The following is a 22,913-nucleotide window of genomic DNA, read 5'->3' as shown; positions in this document are numbered from 1 at the left end:
TTGGTACAGAAACCTTTGTTTGTAATTGATACAATAGAAAAAACAGAACTTAAGTGTTTGCAGAGGTCAGACATTTTCTGTAGTTCTTGACCAAGTTTGCACACACTGCAGCAGAGATTTTGGCCCACTCCTCCATACAGATCTTCTCCACATTTTTCAGGTTTTGGGGCTGTCGCTGGACAACATTGAGTTTCAGCTCCTTCCAAAGATTTTCTATTGTGTTCAGGTCTGGAGAATGGCTAGGCCACTACAGGACCTTGAAATGCTTCTTACGGAGCAACTCCATAGTTGCCCTGGCTGTGTGTTTTGAGTCATTGTCATCCTGAAAGACCCAGCCACGACCCATCTTCAATACTGTTATTGAGGAAAGGAGGTTGTTGGCCAAAATCTCGCAATACATGACCCCATCCATCCCCCCTTCAATACGGTGCAATCGTCCTGTCCCCTTTGCAGAAAAGCACCCCCAAAGTATGATGTTTCCCCCACCATGCTTAACAGTTGGGACAGTGTTTTTGGGGTTATACTCGTCCTTTTTTTGGTCTCAACTCCACTGGCTGTGTTTTGAGGAAGAAGGTTCTATTTTGGTCTCATCTGACCAAATGACCTTCTACGATGCCTCATCTGGATCATCCAAATGGTCATTGGCAAACTTGAAACGGGCCTGGACATGTGATGGCGTGAGCAGTGGGACCTTGCATGCCCTGCAGGATTTTAATCCATGACGGCGTAGTGTGTGTTACTAACAGTAATGTTTGAGACTATGGCCCAGGTCTCTACAGGTCATTGACCAGGTCCTCCCATGTAGTTCTGGGTTGATTCATGACCTTTCTCCGAATCACCCTTACCCCATGAGGCAAGATCTTGCATGGAGCCCCAGACCGAGGAAGATTGACAGTCATCTCGTGTTTCTTCCATTTTCAAATAATTGTGGAAACAGTTGTTGCCTTCTCACCAAGCTGCTTGCTATTGTCCTGTAACCCATCCCAGCCTTGTGTAGGTCTACAATTTTGTCCCTGGTGTCCTTAGACTGCTCTATGGTCTCGGCCATGGTAGAGAGGTTGGAGTGTGATTGTGTGGACAGGTGTCTTTCATACAGGTAACGAGTTCAATCTAACAGGCGAGATTCTGTCTCAGGCTAAGTGCCCACGATGCAGAAATGCTCCAGCTTTTTCCTGCGCGTTTCTGCATCTCCTGTTTTTCACATGCGATTTCGCATGCGGGTTGTCAAACGCTTTCCAAGCGATTTTAGCATCACTTGGAAAGTGCTTGACAACTTGGTCACACTATAAATCCATGCCGGTTGCATGGATTTATAAATAGTGTGACCGTAAAAAAATGGTAAGAAAATAAATATTAAACTTACCTTCTGATGGCCCCCGATCTCCATAGCGATCCATCCGGTCTTCCCGGTGTCTCGCGGTTATGTAAAAGGACCTGCCATGGCGACATTTAGTCATGTGACGGGTCACGTGACCGCCGACGTCAGCGGTCGCGTGACCCGTCACATGACTAAATGACGTCACGGCAGGTCCTTTTAGACCATCGCGAGCGGCTGGCAAGCCAAGACGGATCGCTATGGAGACCGGGGGGCATCAGAAGGTAAGTGTAATGTATATTTTAAATTCTTTTTTTTTTTTTTACAGGTACTATGGTACCCGGGTCTGGAGGAGAGTCTCCTCTTCTCCAGACCCGGGTACCATCCGCACATTGAATCGCAGAATATCCGCATGTGCACATGTAGTGATGCGGATATTAGGCGATTCAATGCAAGTCAATGGCGGCGAAAACGCTGAGATTACACAAAATAATTGGTAGTGCTGCGGATTTTTCCGCAATGATAATCCGCAGCGGAAATTTCCACAGCATGTGCACAGCACATGCTGATTATCATTGGGGAACATGGCAGACCTTCTACCAAGCGTCTTTTAAGCGTTTCCGCAGCGGCAATTCCGCTGCAGAGACGCTTAAAAAACGCATAGTGTGCACACAGCCTCACAGTTGAAGTGTACCCATGATAAAAATTGCAGACCTCTGCATTCTTTGTAGGTGGGAAAACGTTCTAAATGGGCATGCATCAAATACTTATTTTCCTCATTGTAAATCTGGTATCACTGTACTCGCACCGGCCCGAAGAATAAAGTCGTCTAATCATTTATACCGCATGAGAAAGGGCATAAAAAATAAAATTAATTCTGCGCCTGCTATTGATTTGTTCATTCTGCCTCCCAAAGATCGCAGTAATGCTAGGCTCACCTTATCCTGTGCTTTGTGCTGAGCGCTTACAACAGTTTCCGTTTAAATTCAGATGGCGCCCTCAGTGGAGGATTCCCTATAATGAGGCATATGGGGACACTATGAATGCCATCTAGCTTATGATCCGGTGGTGTCGATCTTTTTAGGCGTGCATAAAAGCACAGTCCGCCACAGGTTTGTGCACTTCTGGAAAGAACACCGCTGAACAGAAGCCAGATGGAGTCCAGAGTAACTCTGCTGCCTCACTATAGTCAATGGATCCCTCGGGGGAGCGGGGGGGGGGTTCATCTGAATCACGTCACTCATAGATTTAGATGGAAACCCTGAAGTAAGTGCTCAGCGTAGAGTGCCGGATGAATGTGATCCCAAACGTTATGTAAAATGCTCCCAATAAAAGCTTCAACTCAATCCACAACCAAAAGAAAAGAATTCTACGGTCCTAAATCAAAACGACAGTAGTATTGCAGCAAATAAAAGAAGTTTTAAAACATAACCTTTAATACATTAGTTAAAATGGAAAAAATGCACCAAACAAATATTAACACACAAGGTAAAACGATCCCTTGTCCCTGTATAGGACAAACAGTGACATTGGTAAGCCAGTTCAATGTGGGGCAAGGTTCAATAATGATCTGAACACTACACCATAATATCGCAACAAAGATAACAGGGACTGACAGATTATTTCAGTAGCCTGAAAAGGTCAAATGTCAGGCAGCCCACTTTGCAGGGTTCAACACCCTTCCATCAGGATGCAATTTTAAACCTTCTGTGCCAATCCCCTGATGATGAGGAAATGCATCGAGAGGCACTTTTTAGGGTCAGTCCAGCGCTGACTAGCAATCCAGGGTCAGCTGTGGACTGCCTTTGTAAGGGCAGGAGTCTTGGGGTTTGTATCTTGACCCTGTCAGGGTCAGTCACCTTGACAGGGACTATCTCAAGAAATATGAGGAACCACAGAGACTCACCAGTCCTGTGATATGGGTTGTCCTGTTCCATTTTCTCTATATAAAGAATGGTCAATATTGCACAATATTTCAGTAGCCTGTAAAAGGCTAAATGTTAGCTTGTTAATGTTAAGTTATTATAATAATGTTATTATGGTGTTTAGATCATTATTGAGGCGTGGCCCGCATTGAACTGGCTGACCATTGTCACAATTTGTCCTATACAGGGACAAGGGCATCTTCTTACCTTGTGTGTTTTGTGTGTTAATGTTTGTTTGCTACATTAGTTAAAATGGAAAAAATGTACCAAAGGTTATGTTTTAAAATTTCACTTATTTGCTGCAATATTACTAATTCATTAGCAGATTTGGCCTTGGAGCCATTTTGTTTGTGGGGCACAGAAGGGAGGGGGCATTTGTATTTGTAAATATAGATGCAGAAAATGTTTCACAGTGTGCCGGAGCCTATGTGCCCACGATGCAGAAATGAAGCAGAAAATTTCTGCAGCATTTCTGCATCTCCCTGGCAGAAAAAACGCATGCAGATTGTGCATGCGTTTTTCCTGCAGAATACATGCGGATCCACATGCGGGTTCACATGCGTTTCCGCATGCAGATTGACAAGCACTTTCCAGGCGATTTTAGCATCACTTGGAAAGTGCTTGACAACTAGGTCACACTGTATAAATCCATGCAACCGGCATGGATTTATACAGTGTGAACCGTAAAAATTAAAACAAATAAAGCTATACTCACCCCCGAGGCCCCGGCGTGGCTGCAGCGCTGCTTCCTGGCTGCCGGCATATCGCGAGACAGAGCGGTGAAGGGCCTGCGGTCACATGACTGTGACGTCACCGAAGGTCCTTCAGCGCTGCTGGCATTCAGAGAGAAGACGCCGGACAGGTGAGTATAAACTTTGTTTGTTATTTTATTCTTTTTTTACAGGTACAATGGTACCCAGGTCTGGATGAGAGTCTCCTCTCCTCCAGAACTGGGCACCATCCGCACATAGAGACGCATAGAAGCCGCTTGTAGAAATGTACAGTCGCGGTTTCTATGCGTCTCAATGCAAGTCAATGGCGGGAGTTCCGCTGCACTTCCGCAAAATTAAATGACATGCTGCGGATTTTTGTACGCAGCATAAACGCTGCGGAAAAATCCGCAGCATGTGCATAGAACATGCGGAATCCCCTTGGGGACCATGGGGTGCAGATTACCTAGCGTTTTACAAGCGTTTCCGCTGCGGAAATTCCGCAGCATAAACGCTTGAAAAACGCTACGTGGGCACACAGCCTAAATCACATTTAGCGTCCACATGTTAGGCGGGCTCTCCTCTCTATAGAAATGCCAAATTTACAGTGCGTGTCTCTAGGAGCATGAGCTGGGCATTACAACATACTGGGCATTAAAGTGGCAGCTTGCAATTTTCACACAGCAACATCCACTGCTGGAAAACACCCATGGAGTCAAAATTGTCACTACACCTGTAGATAAATTCCTAGAGGGGTATAATTGCCAAAATGGGGTCACATGGGTAGAGGACGGGGATTCTGCTCTTCTAGCACTTAGAGGCTCTGTATATGGAGTCCGCAAACTACAGGTGCATCTCACAAAATTAGAATATCATCAAAAAGTTAATTTATTTCAGTTCTTCAATACAAAAAGTGAAACTCATTATATAGAGTCATTACAAAGAGAGTGATCTATTTCAAGTGTTTAGATCTGTTAATGTTGATGATTATGGCTTACAGCCAATGAAAACACAAAAGTCATTATCTCGTTATAAAGTATTCTATTTTACTAACAGCTTGAAAAATGTTTTTAAAATCCAAAATGTTGGCCTACTGAAATGTATGTTCAGTAAATGCACTCAATACTTGGTCGGGGCTCCTTTTGCATCAATTACTGCATCAATGCGGCGTGGCATGGGGGCGATCAGCCTGTGGCACTGCTGAGGTGTTATGGAAGCCCAGGTTGCTTTGATAGCAGCCTTCAGCTCGTCTGCATTGTTGGGTCTGGTGTCTCTCATCTTCCTCTTGACAATTTTCAATGGGGTTAAGGTCAGGCGAGTTTGCTGGCCAAGCAAGCACAGTGATACTGTTGTTTGTAAACCAGGTATTGGTACTTTTGGCAGTGTGGACAGGTGCCGATTCCTGCTGGAGAATGAATTTCCATCTCCAAAAAGCTTGTCGGCAGAGGGAAACATGAAGTGCTCTTAACTTTCCTGGTAGACGGCTGCGCTGACTTTGGTCTTGATAAAACACAGTGGACCTACACCAGCAGATGACATGTTTCTCCAAACCATTACTGATTGTGGTAACTTCACACTAGACCTGGCCCCAAGCAGCTTGAATTGTGGCCTCTCCACTCTTCCTCCAGACTCTGGGACCTTGATTTCCAAATGACAATTGGAACTCTGGGACCTTGTGGAGTGTGTCAATGACTACCTTCTGGACATCTGATAAGTCAGCAGTCTTCATCATGATTGTGGAGCCTACTGAAACAAACTAAGGGAGCTTTTTAAACGCTTAGGAAGCCTTTTCAGGTATTTTTTGTTAATTATTTTAATTTACTGAGATAATGTTGATGATTATGGCTTACAGACAATGAAAACACAAAACACAGAAATAAACACTTGAATAGATCACTCTGTTTGTAATGACTCTATATAATATATGAGTTTCACTTTTTGTACTGAAGAACTGAAATAAATTAACTTTTTGATGATAGTCTAATTTAGTGAGATGCACCTGTATTCTAGAAAAATCTACATTCCAAGATGCAAATAGCCCTCCGTCCCTCCCAAATCTCGCCATATGGCTAAGCAGTACTGTGCAGACACATATGGGGTATTTCTACATTCAGTAGAAATTGTGGGACAAATTTTGGTGCCATTTTTACCCACTTCACAGTGTGAAAATGTAAAATCTGGGACAAACTATACCATTGGCTTGTGAAGAAAAAATAATTACACTTTTACCACCAAAATGTAAAAGTTCTGTGACACACCTGTGGTGTCAATATGATCACGACACACCTAGATGAATTCATTGAGAGGTGTAGTTGGTAAAATGGGGTCACTTACGGAGGGAGGTTTCTGCTGTTCTGGCACCTCAGGGCCAGTCCAGCATAATCTGAACTCCAATATGGCACGTCTTCCCCTTCTGAGCTTTGCACCGACTCAAAAGTAGTTTTTGACCACATGTGTACTCACGAGAAATTGCACAACAAGTTTTGGGGTCCATTTTCTCCTGGTACCCTTATGAAAATAAAAATTGGGTCTAAAGTAAGATTTTTATGAAAAAAAGTTAAATGTTCATTTTTTGCTCCCACATTACTTTAGTTCCTGTGAAGCACCTGAGGGGTTAATAAGCTTTTAGAATGGTGTCAATTTTGGGTGTTTTCTGTCAAATAGACCCATCCAAGTCACTTCAAATGTGATGTGATCCCTAAAAAAATTTTGCTGAAAAAAAATAAATAAAAAAAATAAAAATAAAAATTGGCTGAAAATTTTATAAATCTTCTAACTTCCTGACAAAAAAAAGATGTGCAAAGTAGACACGTGGGACATTTTATTTATTAACTATTTTGAGTGACAAAACTCTCTGATTTAAGGGCATAAAAATGTAAAGCTTCAGAACTGCAAAATTTTCACAAGCAAACAACATATCAAAGAAATTTTACCACTATCATGAAGTACAACACGTTCCGAAAAAAAAGCAATCTCCGAATCAGTGGGATCCGTTGAAGTGTTCCAGAGTTATTACCTCATAAAATGACAGTGGTCAGAATTATAACATTTGGCTGGGTCATGAAGGTGAAAACAGGCTTGGGGTGGTGAAGGGGTTAAACGCATATCCGAGCCCACCTCAAAAATATTTCTCTAATCTTATCTTCCTCAACTTTGAGTCAATAAATACACTAGTGCATGTCTCATTTCCCATGTCCCATGTAGACTTCTGTGGCCTCCAATCTAGAGAGTCTCCAACTCATATTCAACTTTGCTACCAGTTAATTCATCTCTTTCCTCATTATACTATTGTCTTTCCCTTCCACCAATCCCACCATTAGCAATACTAGATACAAAAATACTAACAAAAACAGAGAAAGCCATCAATCTGTCTCCTCCATATATCTCTGCCCAATCTCCCACAACCTACCCCATATGTTATCTTTGGTCCTTATAAGATACCATTTCTTGCCTACTTCACTGTTCTTCCAACAATCTCCGCATACAGCCTCCATCCACCTTTGAAAGCAACCTGAACGCCAACCTTCAGGAAAACCAACAACCTATAATAAGCCTGCTGACATATTCCTAACAAATGAGCATCCTCTACAAGGAAAGGGAAAAAGGAAGCAGTAGAGTATAATCCCTTGGGTGCAAGGTCATCTCTCCGTCTAGATAACCATTTTATTCATTTAACAATAAGGAATGGTGTAGCCAAACTGCACTTGTGCGCTGTATCATCAAATCCACAGCTATGGCAATTTTATATGGCACGTAGGTACACACAGTATCAGACCTATTTAATTTCGCATCAGGGGGTATACTCTATTACTGCTCCCTCACTTAGGTTGTGCAATGAGAAGGAACAGGATGCTTGTGACATGCGTTCTATTAGGTAGACCTCAAATATCAGACAGACATTTATCCCCTATCTATTGGATAGATGTCCATTATGGCACAATCCATCTCATAAAAATAATTTACTTTCATTTGTTTGCAGTATGGTTCACAAGCCTGAATGTTTAGCTATAATATTAATATATCAGATTTATGAGAAATGCTGGGTACACACCCCCTACAGACAAATAAAAAAAAAGAGCCAGTTTTAATTCCCTTCCTGTAAATTGTATTTCCAAAAAAATAATTGTTAAAACATGTACAAATATTATCTCAATAAAACTTCTGATTCACACGGTAGCAGTCACTGATTTATAGGTAACCTCCTCCTCAAGAACAGCAGAAAAGAGTCAAGTTCTACCACAGCGATTCCACAATGCAAAAGCGCCTCTGGTGGGGTGTGCCTGCAGCAGAATAGGGGCAGCATTTCAGAAACAATACCGTTTACATGAAAAAATACTAAAAGATCAGCATCAGCAGTGTGTACGGTATGTAGAAATAAAGCAAATACACACACACACACACACATGTAAATGGCTGACAGGCGCAATCATAATTACACAAAGCATGCAATCGACATTATTATTGGGTCTGTTGTGGTGGGCAATTATTACACCAAGAGCCTGAAAACATATTTTCACCTGAATTCAGAATAGATTTCATGTCTCACATGTGCAAATAAATTCAGGCAAATCTGTAAAATTATAACATCTACAGTATATTCCATCAAGTACTAGGATTAGAGGAACAATCATTTTAAAGGCTTGTTGATCTCTGGACAGAGAAAGGTCTATGAAGGACTTCACTGTGGAGGTAGTTGAGGTTTCCATATAGCATCCTTCTGTTGTCAGCAGAAAAAAACAGCAGTGATCCATAGTCGGCAATTTATAGTGCAGGGATTCAGACAGAAGATGTTGAAGATTAAACTTTTTCCTCATAGAGAGTGCCAAGTAATTGTAAGGAGACTTATAGGCCATGTAATGCTCTTCTGGGGAATTAAATATGTAAATGGCCTCTTCAGAGAGGAAGCAGACAGGACCTGTTGGGGGTAGAAATCCTAAAAGTCAATATCGACCCCATAAAGGACTTTGCCACATGACTTAGGATAAGAAGCCAAACCACAAATTCGTGTTTGCAAATGGAGTGTCTGGTTTGGCTTATTATCCCAAGTCAAAAATGGCAAGGCTCGTTAAAAAGGGTTGACATCGGATTTAAGATTGCTACTTCCAGTAGTGGGCACTAGAATTCCTGTCCTCCTGTTCTCTCTAAAGAGAGAGATTTTAAACATTAGTCACCTTTCTGGTCCTCGCTGGGTCATGTTCAGGAGGTTTTTCCTTTAGCTACACCAGAATTATTTGGCTTTATGTATCTCTTTATGATCAGGAAGAGACGTTAAATTCATATTTAAAGCTTTCACAGAAGTAATATTTGGCACATGAAAAGCATGATGGTCATTCACTGTATTGTAAAGTAGATGCAGGGAAAGTTTAGAAGTCTCCTTACAGTCTCTAACTCACTAATTGCTACTGGGCCATTCTGATACAAGACATAGTGTATTACCCATGTAAGGAGTCTTTTGAATCCTTCTGTAGTGTAAACCAGGCAAGAATTACAATCACATGGCATTATATTAGCTTTCTCCATTGAATTCCTTTGCACTGCCCAGTGGTACGTTTAGTTGGAGAACATTATGCCTGTCATTGTATTTGGTGAGGCTCATCATCCACACAATACACTGATGAAGTGTAATCCAGTGTACTACGTGGTATATCTGCAGCTGTTACAGAGAAAATGTACTCTTGGTATTATAGAAAATGCCTTCTTCTGTAACCCGCTCTAAGATGGGTCCATAGATATTCTTAGTCAATGGGATTACCAAGCCTTTGCTTTCAATTTCACCTAAGTAAAGAAAGAAAGCATGAATACATTTGTTATAGATGTATATGTACAAGTAGCTAAGAGAACCGCAGGGAAGATTTCATTATACGATATGGCCGACATGATGCTCACACACAGTGTGGTACTTAGCAATACACATGCTCAAACATTGGAGACAGGACAGGGTTCGGAGAGGAGACTTGGGGGTCAGGCAATATGGGATACCATATAATGTAGTGATGAGAACACTTTCACAACTGGATGAGAGCTGGAGGTTGGAGCAAGAAAAGAAGAAAACATCAGACAAAACAAAGAAAGGTAAAGATGTTAGCCAGTTAAGTGTTGCGTGAGAAGAGCCAAGAGTGATTGCTGCATGCACTTCATCGCCTACACAAAGGCTGGCGCCAAATCCTGGAAGACTGTCACCTCCTCTATATAAGCTAGGCACTATTGTACATTAAGTGCCCTCAGCAGTGCGGGATTTCTAGCTGTAGTTATGATAGAAAACAAGCACGAGTGTATAACAGAAGAACAGAGTTGTTACCGAGCATTGTACCAAGATATCTAGTAATATACAGTGTACAACCTACCATCCAAAACCATTTTGGCAGCGATAGCCGTTGGGTATCCCACAGTTTTGGCCATAGCAGAGTAGCCGTTCACCTCACCATACACAACCAAGCTAATGTTTTTGGACTCCAGATGTCCAGATGGGTGCCTGATGCCAACATCATTTCTCATGACAATCATATCGCGTTCTCCTGGACCTGAGAAGATAAAAACAGCAGGTCATTGGACTGAACAACCGCTCATAGGACCAGATGTTGTATTGGCAATGACAGGAATTCAGCAAAAGCAATTTATAGAATGGTTCTTCATTGTTACAGGTAAACCATGCGCCGTTGTGACCATGCAAAGTAATGGACACTACAGGGCAGGATAGACATCGTCCTTCACAGGACGGTGTATCACTGTTATACTACAACAGCAGTATGTTAAAGGCAAAAGTGACTGGTTCAAAAAGTGTAAGTAAATTCAGCCAGATACTGAGGAGCCATTGGTGGATGGCATTAAACATTTCATTAAAAGGGATTGTGCCAAGTTTGGAAGTTATCCTCTATTGATCACTGGGGGGCAAACCACTGGGACCTCACCGATCCCAAGACTGGGGCTGTGAAGAACCCAGTGTGAATAGGGCAGAGGTTGAGGATGCTCATTTCAAGCAAGGCCCTTCATCGCCCCGTTTTTTGGGATCGGATGGGGTTTCAGCATTTGGACCCAGCAATCTGGAATTTATTTGCTATCCTATGGATGGTATGGATAAGTGATAACTTTCAAACTTGGCACAAAATCTTCAACTGGTAAAGTTCAAAGCATGAAGTGAAGTCAGCCGTACCAAAGGAAAGCATCATCTCTAAATGTTTAGCTAGGGCGCCAACAACCGATTCCGCTACAGGCACTGGTTCATCACTTACTAATCCAAACCTGTTTAGACAAAACACAAATGATACAATTACAGAAATGTCAAACCTCCACGGTCTGTCATTATAATTATTAAAGTTCGGCCATGTGCTTTATGATGAAAACCCATCAGGAGGAAGTGACAGCCAATTACTAGCCAAAGCAAAGATGTCACTATGATCAGCAGCAGTGCTGCAGCTGGCAACGACTGGATATGTTGGTTACACTAACTTTAGGAATGTTCTAAGAACTTTAAGAAGTAGGCATACAGAAGACACGGGGTTTATTTCCCAAGTTGTAGGCATCCATTATAATCTCACATGTATAAAGCATTGTAAGTGAAAATACAAAATAATAAGCAGCTCCACCTGCTGGGCACTAGCCCAGTATAACTAAATCCCAATGCTTCTCTCTTCAAACCGAAACAGGACTATAGAAGAGTGTGAATAGACGGGGATTAGAGAGTATAGCTCTTACCACTGAACTACCTCCATGTGGCTATCATTCTTTCCTACTTTATTATACACCGCTTCTTTCACATGGTCCACACTGGTAGTGGCTGGAACCTTCAGCAGATGACACAGGAGCTCCTTCTATATATTGGCGTGGATAAATACATTTTAGCCATGTTAATGTAGCCCAGAAACATTTAGTGCCTTATATGCAAATATATTTAATCAGTCTACATAATACGGACAAAAGTAATGTACACCCACACATTACACATACAGGAGCTATTATGCCTATGGATTTGAATTTAGAAAGGGATGTCATAACTATAGAATTGGTCCCTCCACCAAAGCTAGAACAGCTTCCACTCCCCGAGAAGGTTTTCTATGAGATTTTGGTTTGGTGCTTTGGGAATTTTTGGCCATTCATTCAGAAGAGCATTTGTGAGATCAGACACTGATGTTGGAGGAAAGGGTATGGATCACAATGTCCACACTAATTCATCCCCAAGTTGTTCAATAAGGGTGAGGTCAGGGCTCTGTGCGGCCAGTTAAGTTCTTCCACCCCATCTTACCCAATCAGGCCTTTATGGACCTTGCTTTGTGCACTAGGGAACAGTCATTCTGGTACAGAACAGGGTCTTCCCCAAAATGTTCCCACAATGTTGGAAGAATACAATTGTCCAAAATATCTTGGTATGCTGAAGTATTAAGATTTTCCTTCACTGGAACTAAGTGGCCTAGTCCAACCCCTGGAAACTAACCCCGTAGCATTAACACTCCTCCACCAACCTTTACAGTTGGCACAATGCAGTCAGACAGGTAATGTTCTCCTGACATTCAAGAAACCGCCCGATAGAGACGAGTGATTTGTCACTCCACAGAACATGCTTCCAGAGTCTAGTTGTGGGGTATTTTTCCATCACATTATCAGGCACTAGGCTTAATGGGCAACGATATAAGGCTTGCAGGCAGTTGTTCGGCCAAGAATCCATTGCCAGGAATATCCTGCCGCAATTTTTCTGCTGATGTTAATGCCAGAGGAGGTTTGGAGCTTTAAAGTTATTGAGTCAGCAGAGTGATGGCGACTTTTATGCACTGTGTGCCTCAGCATTCGGTGACGCCACACTTATTTATGTGCTTTACAACTTTTCAATAACTCACACATGATCATGGAATATTTAGGGAGGGGAGAATGGAGAATTGTCATAAACTGACTTGTTAATACTTGTGGCATCGTATTGCAGGACCAAGCTCTTCAGAACAACGCATTCATTTAAAAAAGGCTGCAAAGGCAGGCAGCATGGCGGGGGGGGGCTGGATTTTATTTACTTGTGGCAATGGGACTGAATGAAAAACCGGAGTTCAATGATTAACCCCTTCTCGACTGGGTGAGTTTCCATTTTCTATTTTTTTCTCCTTTTCCAAAAGCCAGAATTTTTTTATTTTTCCATCCACATAGCTGTATGAAGACTTAGTTTTTGTAGGAAGAGTTGCAGTTTTGAATGAAATCATTAATTTTACCATACAAAAAGTACTGGAAAACAGCGAAAAAAATTCTAAGTGCAGTAAAATGGCACAAACAAAATATAATACCACAATTGTGCTTTGGGCTTTATCTTTACAGTGTTCATTGTACGGTAAAAGTGAGCTGGCAATATGATTCTCAAGTTCAGCATGATTATGGTGATACCCAACTTTTATAGCTTTTTTTTTTTTTAAATCCGAAATTTGTAAAGAAAAAAAAAAATGTACTGCTTTAAATGCCACTGTCAGAGATTGACAGGCATTTAAGGTGTTAACAGAAATGGACGGAGCTCAGCTCCACTCACTGCAGTTAGAGGCAGATGACAGCTGTGTAACACAGACACCATATGCCAGCAATAATGCAGGCTCAGCTCCTTAGCCTGCTTCCAAGACAGGGACAAGATATAGGACGGTATATGTAGAGATGGTGTTAAAGGGAACCTGTCACCCGATTCATGCTGCCAGTGTTTTGACCTGCACGATAGTAGGCAGGTATATTTTTCTCTGGCGTCAGAAAAAAATACTCTTTCTCCCAGTGTCACTCCAGGTATTGACAGGTGTCATTATGAGAGAAACCTGTCAATCACTTGTAGCTGCTAGTGTTGATAGAGTAGGTTTCATTAACCCTTTCCGGCGAGCATGCTCAGGTGCTCGCCGAGTATTTTGGCATGCTTGGGATTTCTTTTATTGTCGCCGCAACTGCAAGTGTCATGGCTGTTAGTCAGTCTCTGCATGTGTCACAGCTGTCTAACGGACAGGCAATCTCTGCATGTGTTACAGCTGTCTAACAGCCGTGACACTTGCAGCTGCGGCGACAATAAAAGAAATCCCAAGCACGCTGAAATACTCGGCGAGCACCCAAGCAAGCTCGCCAGAAAGGGTTGGTGAAACATACTTGATCAACGCTAGTAGCTGCAATAGCAAAAGTAATCTGGACTAGTCTGGTCTCAGGCTGGATCTTTATTTAAAGATTTTTGGTACTCACAAGAACCATGGGTCAATATGCTGCCACCTGGAGGCTGACACTAAGAACACATCTAAGAAAAGAAAAGTTGATTCCTCCCTAATAGGCTACATGTGGGCAGACAACAACTAGCAATTCAGTTAGTGCAAAAGCAGTAGGAGGAGCAAAACTAAGACCCCCTCAAACAAGGAAAGGTGCTGTGTTGCCCAATGAAGCCTATGAGAAAGATTTAACAGCGAGTACCAAAAATCTTGATTTCTCAGTCACTTCATTTGGGACGCAGGAACCTAGTGATATCCTAAAGCTGTTCCTGAGGTGGGAAAACTAATACTCTTGTTGCAGAAGGAAGAATAGCAAATGCTCAGATTACTACCCAAGCAACCACTGCTTAAGACTTGCATCACTAGACGCAAAAGATAAGAGTTCTTAAGATGTGGACAGAAGACAAAGTAGCGGCCCTATGGAATAGAACAGATGCCTGAAGGTGTCCATGCCCTGACAGGGACACCCCAGCATAGCCCGACCTTCCACATTGGCAGGTCAAAACCAGAGAACAATGGTATCCCTAGAGGCAGTCTGACCTCTGGGTCATCCCGGTAGACCTCTAGAGCTACAAGGATGACCCAACAAGGCAACCAAACATCAGAACAGAGATGTGATAGGAAGGTAGAGTTTACTTTCTAAGATGTATTCTTAGAGTCAGCGCACAGATGATAGCATATTAACCCTTTGTCCCTATGCCCGCAATGAAGTAACCAAGAAAATACATATTCTCTGAAATACTTTAGTATTTCAGAGAAAATATACCTGATTGCAACCATACAGCAAGCCTCTGATTCATGCTGCCCACAGTTTGGGCTGCATGAATCAGGTGACAGGTTCCCATTAAGAGGTGTGAGCCTCAATATTTTTGTCCCCGAATATATGTACATATAAACTCATAGAAAAAATTATTTATTTATGATAGAGCAAACCCCATGGCTACACTCACCCATGTTATCGCTGGTGCATCCGTGGCCAGCAGTGGACAGGGATCAGCGTTTATTAATCCCAATTTCACAAGGCCACTCATTGCTTTAGCAAATCCCTACACAAATAAAAATGCATGGATTGTAACTGAAAGTAGTAAGGATCACCGCTCTTTAAATTAAATAAATTGTTTATTACCAATAACTTAATTTTGGAATTAATAACAATCATATTTTAAGCTCAAAAATTGTTGCTGTACTAAGAAATTTTAAATTGCAAAGAAAAACATAAAAATCAAAAGTGAATCAGGTTCTTCATTATAGAACGCAATCAAAATTGTAGGAAAATTCCAGTGCTTCACTTCAATACCAGGTCTTTACTTTAATTCCCATGATGATGAAAAGGTTAATGAACATCTGGATCAAAAAGCAAGTTCTCTCTGGCACAAATTTTGAGGAAGAAAGTTTTACATTATGGGGTTAATTACCTCTAATCACACATATTTTAACCTTCCCAAAATTTGCAAATCAAACTGGGAGCCGGATGTCAGAGATGGGTGAACTCCCCCATAGAGGAGGCAGAGACAGTTGATTACCATGTCTGCCTTCCTGAATACTGTGTATACAGTACCAGAAATTCCACCAGCGATCATGTGAGCGCCTGGTGCCCAGAGCGAGCAGAAGCTGCTCCATGCTAGCAAACTTATATCAGCTAGGCAGTGCAGACAGGGGCCTAAATTTACCTCTAACTCAAGCTCCTATGCAGGTAAATTGGGCAATGAATGTTGACATTTATCTCAAAAAATATTTCATGTTCTTATGGGGAAGATTATTTATTGTTTATTTCACACATTAAGAAAAGGGAAAAAAAAAAAAAAGAGAAAAAATAAATAAATAAAACAATTTTGAAAACAACTTCTGCTAGTTTCTAGCCTCGCCACTATAAAAAAACACATATCCAATACAGAAAAACAATTGGGGACCACAACTTAACATGCATTTAGTGGTCCTTGGTGGTAGTGAGAGACACATTTTCCATTTGACTTTTTTATCTTTTTGATTTTCCCCAATATTGAGCAATAAAAATAAAACTAATATATTTTATAAAAACCTCACTTATCAAGAAAAATAAACTATTTGAATACCCAAAATAAGAAACATTTTTATGGCTCTTCAAACATGTACGAAAAAGAAGACGATGCCTGGTCATGAATGGGGGAGAATGGCCATCCTTGAACTGGTTAACGTGATCTTATGTTCAATTAACATTATCAATGTTATTAGTCAAAGCTTCTCTGTACAACTTTACACACTCATTCTATGAACTTGTTCACACCTCGCTAAAATTTACAGAAAACATCTGAAATGGCATTAAATATATGAGAACCATAATCTAGTTCCATTCTCCCAGCGATTATCAAATTATTACCCATCCTGTAAATCAGCGATGGCTTCCATTTAGTGTTCAAGCCCTTAAATGGCCAGAACTTACCTTGTACCTCAGTGTTCCTCTCATGAGGGTATGAGCAGACTGAATCCCATAGGGTTCAGCATACTTTGTACTATCCCTGTTAGAGAAGCCTTCTAGATTCAAGCCAGGAAACCAATCCATGTCTGTGACGGACTCAAGCAATGAGCCCCCAGAAGCAATATTAACAAACTATGAAGACAGGATAAAAAACAACATGTACTTAGGTTAATACAGGTGTTCGCTTTTATCATTACTTTATTAGGATGTAAAGATATCTCATACATGAGTGTTTGTAAGAAGAGACATAAGGCCGATTTCACACAACCATGTTTAGCGGTCAGTACTCTGAACGCGATGCACAGATTGACCGCGGGTTTCCTGATCTGCCAAATTTAGATAAGAAGAGCTGAGAACTGTGCATCGAATCACAGATGTGATATATGGAACTAATGGCTAAAGACAGAACTAGGAGTCTATAAAAATAAATAATGTTTTATTTTTATATAGCGCAAACATATTCTGCAGCGCTTTATATACATTATCACAATCTAGATTCCCTATCTGTATGTCTTTGGAGTGTGGGAGGAAACTGGAGAACCCAGAGGAAACCCATACAAACACAGGGAGAACATACAAACTCCTTGCAGAGGTTGTTCTTGGTGGGATTAGAACCCAGGACCCCATAGCTGCAAGGCTGAAGTGCTAACCACTGAGCCGCTGTGCCGCCCAACATATATAGTATCATGAGATAATACCCATGTAAAATTAAAGTAATGGAGAACATGAAACCCTAATAAATTTGAAATACGTATAATATTATGTCAGGTAAGTCATGTGGAACACAGCAGAAAAAGGGATGCATGTCACTAGATCTGAAAAGGAAGAAGGGGGATTTGGTCAGGAGATTAATTAAAAGCACCCCAAAAGGTAGGGTTAATGCTGAAGTCTTGTAAGGAGCATGACAGGAGATAACTTACAGGCATCTACGGAAGAGGGGAATAACCCTGAGGGAGTCCTGCCAAAAGCAACAGGGGTGTATCAGTAGGAGGTACCCCATGTGTATCGCTGTAAAGTGCAGCGTCATCTGGGGTTATAAACTCCGTCACATATTGGACGCACAAGAGAGGTCTTTGCACCACTATGGGTCCATCTTACAACATGTAAAACAATAACATGGGATGTCCATGAGGCCTTGTATGAAAAGGTTTGCGCCACTCAAACCTTCTAATGCTCAATAAGATCTACTGCAATATCCTCTATGCATTTTCAAAAATGATGGAAGATCAAAAAACAAAATTGTATGTTACATAGCATTTTAGGTCTTAAAAATGGCATTTCACTAACCTTTCCATTCTTTAAATAAGTGGCAGGCTGTATTGTGTTTAGGAGAACACCCAGAGGGCTCCAGCTGAACTTATACCTTAGTGGATTGTCAGAGCATTCAGGGGCTGGAAGGCCTCCACAAAAAGATATGTAGGACTCCACCTGCAGAAAACAAAACATTATTACCAAGGACAGCATATTTCACACAACCCTTGCTCGGGGGAGTTTCAGTACATCTAGCAAGAAGGAACTTGGGGTAAGTACTGTTTTATTTACCTTAAATTCATAGCACCAACATATTCCGCAACGCTTTACAAACTTACCATCACTGTCCCCATTAGAGCTCACAATTTAAATCCCCTATCATTATGTCTTTGGGATCTGGGAGAAATCGGGAATACCCGGAGGAAACCCACGCAAACACAGTGAGAGAATACAAACTTCTTGTACATGGGGGAAACATAAGCAAAGTAGCTCACTCAATGACATAAGCAGTCTTGCAAGGGCCACTTAGGAGAAATATCTACCCATCAAATCAATGGCCAACACTAACAAGCCTTGCACCAACCCTTGTCCTTTCACAAGGCTCATTAAAAGGGGTAAATCTTTAATTATAGGCCGGCTAGTACTCTAAGAGAGCATGTTCTCCAAGACAGTTTATTTGCATAACAATAAGGTACATTTCTAAATGTCTGTTCATTCGGGGTTTTCATTTACAGCACCACTCCAGCGTTTGTTTTTTTCAGGGCTGGAATGGCGCTTTAAATATAAGCCCCGTGCCCCCATTCTTATACACGCTTTCCAGCGGCTTCACCTTTTACCAACGCCGCTCTGGTCCCATGGCGACATATTGTTCCTGCAAGTGGCTGGCTGGCAGAAGTTACGTCTCAAGAGCTCAATGCAACTCTATGAAAGCCAGAACAAGGCTCTCATAGAGATGTATTGAAAAGTGACCTCCGACACGCTCCATGAAACACTGGAACTGACGGCAGGTCACTTTTCGCTGGAGACCAACAAGAGCGACGCTGGAAACGGATGATGCAGGGGAGTACGAGACAGGGGGCAGGGGACTTACACTTAAAGCACCACTCCAGCCATGCAATAAAAAAAACAAAAAACCGATGGAGTGGTGCTTTAAGCAAAAATTAAGGAAACGATTTACTAATATATTACTATTTTCAGTTTTGGATGGGAATCTTCTTGAAACTGAATAAACATAAAAAGAAACCCATAAGTTATGTAGTAACCTCTTGATTAGTACCTTTGCGCTGACATCTTTAGCTTTATCAAAGCATTCCATAGCCAACATATGGTCAAGACCTGGATCCAAACCCATTTCACCAACAATGGTGATCCCAGCATCCTCTACACTACAAAGAAATACAAACACACATAAGTGTCCAGTGGCCACGTGTCATGCTGCGCAGCAATAGCGGCTTCTATGCATGTATCACTATGAATAATCACAGGACTCTGCAAGTTTTCAAGGACTGATATATCCAATATTTACATACAGTATTATACCACATCACAGAACAATAGTTACCAGGAAATATGAACAATGTACAGTACAGACCAAAAATTTGGACACCTTCTCATTTAAAGATTTTTCTGTATTTTCATGACTTTGAAAATTGTCCATTCACACTGAAGGCATCAAAACTATGAATTAACACATGTGGAATTATATACTTAACAAAAAAGTGTGAAACAACTGAAAATATGTATTATATTCTAGGTTCTTCAAAGTAGCCACCTTTTGCTTTGATGACTGCTTTGCACACTCTTGGCATTCTCTTGATGAGCTTCAAGAGGTAGTCACCGGAAATGGTTTTCACTTCACAGGTGGGCCCTTGTCAGGTTTAATATGTGGGATTTCTTGCCTTATAAATGGGGTTGGGACCATCAGTTGTGTTGTGCAGAAGTCTGGTGGATACACAGCTGATAGTCCTACTGAATAGACTGTTAGAATTTGTATGATGGCAAGAAAAAAGCAGCTAAGTAAAGAAAAACGAGTGGCCATCATTACTTTAAGAAATGAAGGTCAGTCAGTCCGAAAAATTGGGCAAACTTTGAAAGTGTCCCCAAGTGCAGTTGCAAAAACCATCAAGCGCTACAAAGAAACTGGCTCACATGAGGACCGCCCCAGGAAAGGAAGACCAAGAGTCACCTCTGCTTCTGAGGATAAGTTTATCCGAGTCACCAGCCTCAGAAATCGCAGGTTAACAGCAGCTCAGATTAGAGACCAGGTCAATGCCACACAGAGTTCTAGCAGCAGACACATCTCTACAACAACTGTTAAGAGGAGACTTTGTGCAGCAGGCCTTCATGGTAAAATAGCTGCTAGGAAACCACTGCTAAGGACAGGTAACAAGCAGAAGAGACTTGTTTGGGCTAAAGAACACAAGGAATGGACATTAGACCAGTGCAAATCTGTGCTTTGGTCTGAGGAGTCCAAATTTGAGATCTTCGGTTCCAACCACCGTGTCTTTGTGCGATGCAGAAAAGGTGAACGGATGGAATCTACATGCCTGGTTCCCACCGTGAAGCATGGAGGAGGAAGTGTGATGGTGTGGGGGTGCTTTGCTTGTGACACTGTTGGGGATTTATTCAAAATTGAAGGCATACTGAACCAGCATGGCTACCACAGCATCTTGCAGCGGCATGCTATTCCATCCGGTTTGCATTTAGTTGGACCATCATTTATTTTTAAACAGGACAATGACCACAAACAGACCTCCAGGCTGTGTAAGGAGAGTGATGGGGTGCTACGCCAGATAACCTGGCCTCCACAGTCACCAGACCTGAACCCAATCGAGATGGTTTGGGGTGAGCTGGACCGCAGAGTGAAGGCAAAAAGGGCCAACAAGTGCTAAGCATCTCTGGGAACTCCTTCAAGATTGTTGGCAGACCATTTCCGGTGACTAGCTCTTGAGGCTCATCACGAGAATGCCAAGAGTGTGCAAAGCAGTCATCAAAGCAAAAGGTGGCTACTTTGAAGAACCTAGAATATAAGACATATTTTCAGCTGTTTCACACTTTTTTGTTAAGTATATAATTCCACGTTTTGATGCCTTCAGTGTGAATGTACAATTTTCATAGTCATGAAAATACAGAAAAATCTTTAAATGAGAAAGTGTGTCCAAACTTTTGGTCTGTACTGTATGTACTGTTGTGTCTGCATGATAAAGGAGATAATATATAGAGTTCCAGGGTTCAACTTGTTAAAAGGAAAAATATTATATTGTGAAAGCAAAATACATAACAATTCATGCAGTTATAGAGTTAAGCAGCATCAGAAGACCATGAAACTCTTCAAAACTGGAGAATAAGCAACTGTCAAGCCAAACATGTTGCCGAAAAATGACTATAAAGGAACCAAGTAGACTTGTTAAAGGGAATCTGTCACCAGGATTTTGCTACAACATCTAAGAGCAATATGATGTAGGGGCAGGGACCCCGATCCTAGAGATGTATTATTTACTGGGCTGTTTGCTGCAGTTTTGATAAAATTATTATCTTACCTGCTGCAGATCTATCAGTTCTCTGAATGCTGAGCTCTGTATAACCAAGCACACACCACTGGTTGGCAGCTTTCTGTGACAGGCAGAGAGCTGGCAATCAGTGGCGGGGTTGGGGTTATACAACACTCATAAATATGTAGGACTACATGGTAGCAAGATTACTAGTTCTCTAGCCAGGGCTGTGGAGTCGGAGTGGGTGTCCATTTTGGTTGAGTCAGAGTCGGATTTGGTGACTCAGACTCCTAAAATATATGCTACATTGGGTAGAGTAGTACAATGCAGGATGTGCTGTAAATGTTTTCATAAGAATTTGACAAAGTTATGAAATGTCCTATAAATGTCTGTTCTGTTCCTGATCGAAGGATCTCGGCTTTTAGTTGAGATGAATCTGTGCTGCACTTTATGTACACGCTCAGTAGTGAGGCAGGGCTGTGGAGTCAGGGAAATTGAGTCGTTGGCATTTTGGCTTACCGACTCCACAGTCCTTGCCTCTAGTGATAAAAATCACTATTTTATTAGCAGTAGATTATCAAAACTACATCAAGTAGCCCATCATTCTGCTCTCTAATGAGGTAGCAAAAATCCTTTTAAATGTATGCATGTAGTGCATGAATGGGTAGCAAACTAATGGTTGAGACAAGAACATTCAATGCCAGAAAAAAAAAAAAGGTGCAGTAAGCGCTGTTCTAGGCCACTTACCTGCTGATGAGGTAAGCAACGCAAAGAAAATAGAATGTGAGATAAATCTATAAGTGATAAAATAAATGCCAAGAAAGTCAAGATGAAGAATGCTACATTTTTTTAAAGTATAAGTTGGTCCATATAAAATCATACTCCAAATGCTGGAAAAGTGAACCTTGTAGAACCATCAAGTCTATGTACACCGCATGGACGGTCGGAAGAACCATTTACATGCTTTGCAAATGTTTGATTAACATTCTAAAAAAGGTAGCTCAAAAACTGACATATATTATACCTCTGCTGGAGTTCTTTCATCGAGGGTGTTAAGTAGCTGGCAGTTACCAGGTTCACCTTATTCTTGATGCATTTCTTGGCCACTAATGGATGCGCAGAGTAGGGCAGTAAACTGAAAATTGCAATAACAGACAAGTGTAAGTGACAAGAACATGGAGGTATTGCATTGTGGAATAGGGGCACATTTTACATTTAAAAGACCACCAAACCTATAAAATCAATTCAACACATGGGTTGTTTGAAGATGTCTTTAGCAATGGAAACTAATAAAGAAGAGATGGCAACAATTACTAATGAAACAAGCAAGTTTCTGCACATAGCAGCACATCCAGCTCAAACGATCGACAGAAATCAGCTTATTCAAACTCCAAGACTTTAGGATTTATTTCTGTAGCAAAGTATTTAAGTTTGATACAGTTGGCACAGTTAAGAATGTATCATCAGAACACTGCGATTTTCTTTAGCTTTTTAATTTATGCCTTCCAACCACCATGTTATTTTATTTTTTTTGCTGTTTACATATACAGTGAAGGAAATAATTGTTTGA

The 22,913-nt window shown here is 41.4% G+C and overlaps 1 protein-coding gene across 3 annotated transcripts in view; it reads right to left on the bottom strand.

The window, feature by feature from the left end:
- Positions 1-8,032: 8,032 nt before the first annotated feature.
- AASS (aminoadipate-semialdehyde synthase) overlaps positions 8,033-22,913 on the bottom strand; it is an 88,837-nt gene continuing 73,956 nt past the window's right edge. For all 3 annotated transcript variants that reach the window (XM_073652057.1, XM_073652055.1, XM_073652056.1), the window contains exons 16-24: positions 22,368-22,478; positions 19,129-19,237; positions 17,889-18,029; positions 16,566-16,733; positions 15,097-15,192; positions 11,643-11,758; positions 11,101-11,189; positions 10,295-10,471; positions 8,033-9,725 (exon numbers count right to left, since the gene is read on the bottom strand). In XM_073652057.1, coding sequence (XP_073508158.1) covers positions 9,607-9,725; positions 10,295-10,471; positions 11,101-11,189; positions 11,643-11,758; positions 15,097-15,192; positions 16,566-16,733; positions 17,889-18,029; positions 19,129-19,237; positions 22,368-22,478 — 1,126 coding nt within the window. In that variant the 3' untranslated portion in view covers positions 8,033-9,606. The remainder of the gene's footprint in view (positions 9,726-10,294; positions 10,472-11,100; positions 11,190-11,642; positions 11,759-15,096; positions 15,193-16,565; positions 16,734-17,888; positions 18,030-19,128; positions 19,238-22,367; positions 22,479-22,913) is intronic.

Source organism: Phyllobates terribilis, unplaced genomic scaffold (genome assembly GCF_046119375.1).
Source record: "Phyllobates terribilis strain yellow unplaced genomic scaffold, ASM4611937v1 Scaffold_11__3_contigs__length_659146591, whole genome shotgun sequence".
Taxonomy (NCBI): Eukaryota; Metazoa; Chordata; class Amphibia; order Anura; family Dendrobatidae; genus Phyllobates; species Phyllobates terribilis.
This window is presented reverse-complemented; position numbering and strand designations above follow the sequence as displayed.